The following is a 9,020-nucleotide window of genomic DNA, read 5'->3' on the forward strand; positions in this document are numbered from 1 at the left end:
GAAATTTATCAATTTTTGACAATTATAAGACATGAAACATAGTCTAAACTCCTAATTGCCAAGTATAACCTGACAATTAAAATGACTTGTCAGGTTCTGGAAAAACACATGACTGATGATGATGATGATATTGATATTTTAATCTCATCTGAATTCTAAAAATACAGACGGTACAAGCCTAGAAAGTAAAATCACCTTTTTGTTTTGTTTTTGTTGTAATGAAGCACTTCCCCCTGCTCTTAGTCCTAAAGTTTCACCCATAGCATCTGAGAGCAACTCTCTCATTCTTCCACTTCCATCAGGTAAAATGATTGTGAATCATTAAGGGAGGAAAATATCTCTAAAATCATCAAATCCAACCATTTGCAGGCTCAAAATTTAATTTATAAAAGCTCACAAAAAATAAATTCATTTAGTATTTCTTGAGAAGAGTAAATTTAAACATCTAGTCCGGAATTTGATAAGGGTCTTGAATACATACAAAATATATTTTTGCATATAGATATTTTTATTATATTTTTTTATTCCTGTGGCGTTGCAAATCCATATGCTCTATTTTTAAAACTTTATCAATAACAGAGTTTTGAGAAGCCTAAATGATGTTTCACTTGCTATGTGTTTGATTTTTTTTTTCCTTTTTCATACTATTTTTGACATTTGAATTTTTGTCCTTAATTTATTATGGGAAACTGTGCACATATGTGTTTGTTAATGCTTTAGTAATAAAAATTTTGAGCAAAATATCCGGACATGCCCTAATTATGTGTGTATCTTTCAGGGTCTGATGCATGCACAACCACTAGTATTGATTCAGTATCTCCAGGGCAGGTAAGAGCTGAATAGTCTGTGCAATAACCTGGTTATTACAGTACTATATTATAATATGCTGCCCTTTTAGTCCTTGATAAAAATTGTATGTTTGGAATACCATTTTATATACTAAAATTGGATTACTGGTATTTTCTCTGTGCAGCAAGGAATAAGTAAATATTTACTCTGGAGACAGAAATCCATGAAGTAACAGGAACTGAAAGATCATAAAGATCTGTTGAGTGCAGAAAATAGAAAAAGATCCAATATAACTCTAATCTAGGAAAAAATGAATCCCTATAGTTATTTCATATATAAATACAACAAGCAATGTAAAAATTAAGAAATTCAAAGTTCAGCCATTAATATCTATATCTAATGTTTGTAGCATAGGTGTGAAAAATAACTTTGTAAGGCAGATTTTTTTTGTCCTTTTTTTGCTAGAATAACAGAATTGTGAAAGAAGATGACAGGCAAACTGCAGAGGTAAGTGTTTCACATTAAGAGCTGAACAAAGTCTGCTGGTTTGTCTTAGCACACATATGACTTATTGATGGGACTAAAAATGCTGAAAGATTGTTCACTGAGTGAAAAGAAAATGACACTGCTCTAAGAAATGATGAAGCACCTGCAAAAGAAGTAGAGGACAGTAGGCTTACCACTTGATCTTTCATCCTATTATGCACCCTGTTCTAGCTCAATTAAAATAAGTATACTAAATAACTTTATAAGTAAAGTAAAAATACCTACTATAGCCATTTTGGTGTATGTTAGTGGTTTAGACTTTCCATGACACAGAAATGATGAGGAGCTTGGCTTTAGGAGGATTGCTATAATGGGCAATGGAATGGGAGAGGTTAACTCAAAAGTTCAGAGGAGATTCCCAATTCAGTATTCTTTAAGTGCCTGTAAAAAATTATTTCTTTTGTCCACAGCACATATTCAAAAGCAAGTGTCACTGAAAAGGAAATGGCTTTTTACAGTGAAAGTCTGTCCTTGGGCAGGGGAAAAGAGGAATCTGGACTTGTTTCTCTGTTTCATGTGTGTCCCTGTACTTTCAGAATGCTGCAAAAGGATTAATTGATCGAAAGCAGAATGATCAAAGAAAGATTTCTCAGGGAAGGTTGGTTCCTCGTTCTGCTGGTTTTGAAAACTCCAAAGACAAGCTCTCAGACCAAAAGGAAAACTTTGATCCACGTAAACATATGGATACTTTACCTAAATTCTCCCCTACAGCTGGTGATGGTGGCAGAATGTCTCTTAATACTTGCATGAATGTTTGTGAAAATGAACTTGGAAAATCATTTCTCCAGAAAGGGAAAGAAAATGATGCTCCTTTAAGAACCCATCTACCAGGATCAGGAATAGGAAATATGGACTCAAAGCTAAAAATTCCTGTTCCAGAAATGAGGGACCATAAAGTTCCATGTAAACCAGAATTTAAACTGTGTGGACTGCGTCCTCCTCTATTACGAGCTGTGTCCTGGGATAGCTTGGAGCCTGGACAGAAAGAGAAATCCCCTTTAAAATTACCATCTGAGGAAGATAAAAACTTTGTTGGTAATAAATCCAGCAATCAGTTAAAAGCATTCAAAGACCTTCAAATCCAAGTTCAGCCAGTTCGAATGCAGAAGCTGACAAAGCTCAGAGAGGTAAGTCCTGTCATCAGCTGTATCCTGTTTTAAAAAGTCATTTTCATACCCTACTAAACTTACAGCATGTTTAGCATTGTTTTTATCACTGCAAGAAACATACAGTGATAAAATGGGAAACAATTTCAGCATAATCAATACACAGTTGTATCATGTTTTTCCTTTCAACTTTACTAAACTCTAACCTGTAAGTAAATTCCATGGGATTTCTCTATTTCTTAGTTCTCTTCAAATATGCATCAAGTGCACTCTGGTACTTCAATGCGTACACATGCATGTGCATGTGCTCTTGCATGTTTACATTTGTAAGGTCTCAGAGGACAGGAAATGGGTTTGTAATGATTAATTGATTATTGAACCTTCTCAGAAAATGTCTCAAAGTGTTTAGAGCTGTAAAACTGGGCATCTCTGACAGCAAGGGGAGGTAGAGCATGCCCAGACTTACAGCTCCTAATTAAAACATACTGCAAATTTGTCAGGTTCTGAATGAATAGACTTGGGCTGCAATATAATCAATCTATTGTTAAATAATTTTCTAAAGTATTGATAAAAGTTAAGAATTAAACCCTAAGAAAAAAAGCAGAAATTCCATGAAATGATAAACCACCAAAAGAAGGCAATGAACATGTCTCTATTATTAATAATAGCTTTTGAAAAACAAAAAAAAGAAGTAGCAGGTACTTTCCTAACAAGCCTAATAAGGGTATTTCCCTTGACCTCCAGTAGTTATTATTTTAAGATGAATACAAGGCTGACAGGCAAAGACCTCAAATTCTGCACTTTGGTTAATTAATTCCCATTGTATTGTTTGGGAATGGCAGCTTCATTATTCATCTTTTCCTGTTGCTATAACACACATATTCTTTATGTGTATGTACTGGAAGTTTTGGCTATAGGGACTCTTGAGCCACACAATTACAGGAGAAATTCTTCCCTGTGAGGGTGGTAGGGCACTGGAACAGGTTGCCCAGAGAAGTTGTGGATGCTCCATCCCTGGCTGTGTCCAAGGCCAGGTTGGATGTTGCTTGGGGAAATCTGGGATAGTGAAAAGTGTCTCTGCCCATGGCAGGGGGTTTGTAACCAGAGAATCTTTAAGGTCCCTTTCAACCCAAGCCATTCTATAATTCTTTAATTCTATCATTTTGAATGACCTAGAAGCTGTTAAGCGCAAATAAGAGAATCAAAAAATGATTGCAACATGATCTGTAATTCCAGTTAGGCAAGATTTGAGCATTCTTAGTGGATTTTGTCTCCAGTAGGAATTGTCCACTCATAAACAAAAGCAGGTGTTTGTGAATTTAAACATATGTGAGAATATGAAAGAAAATGAGGAGATAATAAAAGGAGAAATAATACAAGGTTTAATCCTTGAGAGTGCATTTTTTCCTACCTGTAAGGAGTAGAGGTAGAACCCAGTAACAGTGAAGCATCCCAAGCTCTGGTCTTAATAAAGTTATGAAGTCTCATATATAGGATTTTCTGAATTTCTTCTGTTATCTGGGATTCTTGGTTATTACTGTGGTTATATCCAAAATCGCTTTTTTCATTGTTGATTACTAAATCTCTTACTTATTAAAACTCGATATACCTATTTGAATAAGGGACACATTTTGCATCTTTGTTTGCATGACCAGGAATTTTTCTAAATAATGCCTGTATGAAATATGAAATACATAATATTTTGAAGTGTGTGTTTGTGAGTATCTCTGTTATGTTGCATCTGCCTGTAATGTACTGCAAATATCTCTATTATATTTATTAACTAAAGGAAATGTTATATTTAGTGTTAATGTGGCAGGGATACTTAAATTGAGATTTGTAGTTCAGATACTTAGAAATATTACTGTTTCTCTTCACAGGAGCATATTTTGATGAGAAATCAAAATTTAGTTGGACTTAAACTTCCTGAACTTAGTGAAGCAGCAGAACAGGAAAAAGGTGCAGTATCATAAAAATGGGAAGGAATGTTTCTTATACACTAATTTTTATAACTGACTATTATGAGGGGATGAGGAGAAAAAGTGAAAAAGTCTTTTACTTCAAGTGCAATAATAGCTGAAGCAGTCATGGAGAACTGTAATAAATAATGAGCAAGAGAGACCAATAATGGAAAGTACCTCGATTTCTTGTTGATTTGAACCAAGAAAATACTGTAGATATTATAACCAAGGGAAAAGATGTACAAGTGGTACAGAGTCTGGCTTGTACCTAATAGTTGTAGGACTGAAGTTTCAGTAACTTTCTGTAAAAACATTTCAGCAGTGATGGATTAAATGGATGTAACTTCTGCAAGATATTGTGGTCATAAGGGTGAATTTGATCCCTGACAATATAAATAAGAGATGAGATGCTTTATTCCTGCATTTTTATTTTAGTATATGCGTGGCAAGTATTAAAATGGCATTTTCACTTCTGGTCCACACTTCCATGTCAATGTGAATGAGAAAAAGTAAGGCCAGAGAAGAGTCATAAATGTGTTTGAAGGATTGGAAAAATATGCCTCACAATAAGTGGGATTTTTTAACCTCAATTTCTGTGATTTTTAATGAAAAATAAAGGACAAGACTTCTTTAAGGAAAAGGCTCAAACATCTACATAAATGAGGAAAAGGAAATCTAGCGCAAACAAAAAAGATTTGATGCCTGTAGCTGCATCTAAAAAAGGTTTAGAATAAAGAGCAAGTATATAAACCTGAGGATAATTCAACATGTGGAAGAATTAAACAGCAGTAGTGCTTAGCTAAAATACTTAAACTAAATATATCAATCTAAAATATTTTAACCAAAACTATATATTTATTTGGAAGCGGTTAATTCAAAACTTTCTCAGTGTGACATTAATTGAAATGGAGATGGTTACTATGAAAGGAGCTGAAGCCGATTGTCCAAGATTCAATCCAAAGACAATTTCAATTTTTTTAATACTATTCATTTTGCTGATTCCTACATTTGCACTGGGACTAGATCATCAGGCCTTAAAGTTCCTGTTACTGTGAGAGATCCTTGAGATACTACATTTCATGTTGTCTGGAAATGGACTCATCTTCAGATGAATGAATCAAGATTAAAAGAGCGTTCTTGTCCTCTATATTTAGTGATTATATCTTTGGATTGTTAGACATGATAATATTATTCCTGTCACTCTGCTAATGTATAATTTCCCAGAAAATTTTTAGCAGAATCTGTTTGAAAATATAAAATAGTTGATTTTACCAGCCTGCTATGTAATTTTGGCAGGTTTGGAAGTCTTGAGGAAAACATTATGAAAAGATAAGCATTATTTTATCCAGCTTCTCAATATGGATCTCATGAGCATCATGGGTTTTTTATATTCCAGTAAGTTATCTAAATGATAGCCAGAACATTAAGGGTCAACTCTTTGTTCTCATTGGGGAAAACAAGCACAGGGTCAAATGCTTTGTTAATTTGTTAGGGAGACCTACTTCCTTACATTGTCATAGAAGCCACCTTTTCAACTGGAGTGGTAATTTTGCTTAAACAATAGGAAATAGCCAGATACTTCATTATTACTGTTATGAGTCCAATGTATTGTCTCCATCATGGTTTTTATCAATGACAAGTTACTGTCACCGTCTGAGTAAACACAGCTCTGCATCTACACAAGTTTAGATAAGTGGAATGCATTAAATCTGGAGACAATGTGGTGTCAGGCTGGATTTTATGGGGACACATGTGACTGTTCTTAAGTAAACACTGGAATTTTTTAATACAAAGCAAATGCACAGAATTAAAATGTAGCATGGAAAGAATCTCCCATTCTGTTCTTTCATGTTAATGCTCTCCAGATTTACACACTAATTGCATGGCAAGTTTAAGAATCCTTCTGTTAAACTTATGAACAGCAGAACTGTTCAAAGATTCCTTCCCAAGTCTGAAATGCAGACTGGGGAATCTGCCTTTCCAACAGGAGAGTCCTTCATGAAATTCTGGTAAGACAGAAGGAGATAAGGGAAATAAGTGAAATTAAAGAAAGTGAAAAAGCAGAAGCTAAGTAACATGAATTTTAAAAAAGTGTAAGCCATGTCTTGGTTCTTATGAAAGTGACAGAATCAGAGAATGTAAGTGTAACCTTTATGTCCTGTTTCAATGAACATACAGTGAAAACAGTTACATGATGTAATTTATAACAATAAATGGTGTACAAAAGCTGTAGCGTGGTACATTACACTACACTTCATCTTAGCAGGTGACATTTAAAGCCTTAGAAAATGACAGTATTCTATTACAAAATCTCAGATAAAATATTCCAGAAAAGAATGCATGCCTTTTCAAGTAATATTACTTTTTTTAATCTGAAAATGTCTTCAGGCCCTTCACCTCTTCCTTCCCCTACTGAAGAGGAAGAGACAAAAAACAGCTCTGATGTCATGCCCAGCATTCCTGATGTATTGCTGCGAAAACTGCGAGTGCACAGATCACTTCCAGGAAGGTAAAAGCTCATTAGAAGTGGAAGCACATCATCCCAGAGAGGGCACACTAATGGTCTGAATTCACCTTCCCTTACAGAGTTCCATTCACAGGGAGATAAATTATTGCATCTTAAAATGTGCAACACAGATTTTCTGAAAAATTTTGGGGAATGCACCAGCTTCCAGTAACTGGCCAACTTTTAAAATTAGTTTGTGAGTTCTACATAAAAAGTCTTAAACCTTAATTGCATGCTACAAGTAGATTTTTATACAGATTTTTCCACTCCTGGTTTCCAGGATTGCTGCTGCAGATATTTCAATTTTTCATTTTGAAAGTATAATTTCTCACCCCCATGAAAATATTCAGGCCAGATGATGCTTTCCAATGGTAGAATTTGGGCATGTAAGAGTTCTGTGATTTTCCTGCAGGTGACAATTTTTCAGGCAAATGGAGCAAACCTACTGTGCAAACATAGATGAAAAACTCACTTGTGAATTCACTGATTTGGACTTTCCAAGACATTAAAACAATTCCAAACTTATTCAGCCAAAAATTATTCCTCCATTCACCCACATGGTTATGTACCAAAACCACCAGAGCCTTCCATTAGCGGAACTGTAAATAAAGATTCTCTGTGCAGGTGAAATAAATATTTAACATTTATGGTGAAGGAAATTTTATATACATGATTTTATATAAATGAATGCATGAGGTGAAGAACTTCTGAGAGACCATCACTTGATTGTAATCAATACTAAAATGTAGTGGAAAACTCTTGAAATTCAAACATGCATTTTGTTGTTCTTTTCAATTAAGTATTAGAATATCTTTGTTTTTAGAGATAAAACTCATTAAAATGTGATTTTTTTACTTCTAGCTCCCCACCACTCACTGAAAAAGAAGTTGAGGTAAGTATGTTATTATTTTAGACATCCATTCCAATTCTAAGTGGTTACTTTAAGTCTAAGGGTGGTTATTAGAATGAGGTAATGGGATGATTTTTTCCCAAAATATATTTCTCATTAAAAAGAAACCATATTGGACTCCATCAAAATAACAATTTTGTGAAATATGAGCAATAGAAATTGTAAAATGACAGAGGAGGAATAAATAAAACATTTGTTTGTGTTTTTCATAATAAAATATGAATTCACTTTGGAAATAAGTTTAATATTCTAAAGTAGTAAAAAAAAAAAGAGTTTAAATAAGAACAGAAACTAAGCAGTTTAAATTGCATTTTTATTATCCAATATGAGCTTTGGGGCATTTTTTAATAATATCCTGCTGTTTACATAATTTTTACTTTCTCAGTTCAAGACAATAATTTTGTTTGCAGGTTACTCATTAGCTTGTAGGTTTTGTTTCTTGTATTATTTTAATCACATACCAGTCCAGAAAAATATCTTTATTTACAATGCTGCAATCTACTGGAACTGTTGGAGCCTTGTGCTTTGCAAAGTATTAATCCTAAGAAATAATGAGTCTGGTAAAGAAAGAAACCATCTTTAAAAGCAGGGTGCAAGAGAATAAAAATGTTAGCACTTAATCTTTTGCTGGCTTCAGGGGTAGGTGTTTATCCCTTAGGTAAAACAATGCTCATGGTGAGCTCATCCCTGGACTTCCTCTGTACAGACTATCTGTTTAAAAACCTTGGGGACCCTTGGAGGAAGTCCAGCTAGAAAACAGATCCATTGTGATTCTGATGCTTCTGGTAGGCTGCTTCCTTCATTATGTCTCTGCCCTACAGAGCTCCCAGAAAAACATCCAGGAAAAGAGGCAGTAATGCATTTTTTATTCCTATTTCAGTGGTAGTAAATAGAAGTGATTTTTCAAAGAAAGCTAATTTAAAAATGCTTTCAATTTTCTGTTTCAAAACTTATTTAAGCAGCAAAGTTTGTTAATCACATACCTTAGTCATAAGTTGTTATTGAAAATTATATTACTGTGAGACTTATTGGAAAATGCCTTTTTAAATCCAAACAGAATGTATTTGTACAACTCTCCTTGGCCTTTAGAAATGATAGTTATACATTGGAATCTAGAATTCAGCAGGCAGAGAGAGAGAGAAATCTTACTGAAGAGAATGCTGAGAAGGAACTGGAAAACTTTAAAGCAGCCATTACGGTAA

General features: G+C 34.2%; 1 protein-coding gene across 3 annotated transcripts in view; it reads left to right on the forward strand.

Moving 5' to 3' along the window:
- Nucleotides 1-9,020, forward strand: part of IRAG1 (inositol 1,4,5-triphosphate receptor associated 1) — a 61,379-nt gene that overhangs the window by 39,086 nt on the left and 13,273 nt on the right. For all 3 annotated transcript variants that reach the window (XM_014257923.2, XM_014257922.2, XM_088057667.1), the window contains exons 8-14: nt 779-828; nt 1,255-1,296; nt 1,872-2,462; nt 4,322-4,400; nt 6,791-6,911; nt 7,770-7,800; nt 8,876-9,016. In XM_014257923.2, coding sequence (XP_014113398.2) covers nt 779-828; nt 1,255-1,296; nt 1,872-2,462; nt 4,322-4,400; nt 6,791-6,911; nt 7,770-7,800; nt 8,876-9,016 — 1,055 coding nt within the window. The remainder of the gene's footprint in view (nt 1-778; nt 829-1,254; nt 1,297-1,871; nt 2,463-4,321; nt 4,401-6,790; nt 6,912-7,769; nt 7,801-8,875; nt 9,017-9,020) is intronic.

This window comes from Pseudopodoces humilis, chromosome 7, assembly GCF_049639895.1.
Source record: "Pseudopodoces humilis isolate 2021_Gansu_Grassland_sample_001 chromosome 7, ASM4963989v1, whole genome shotgun sequence".
Taxonomy (NCBI): domain Eukaryota; kingdom Metazoa; phylum Chordata; class Aves; order Passeriformes; family Paridae; genus Pseudopodoces; species Pseudopodoces humilis.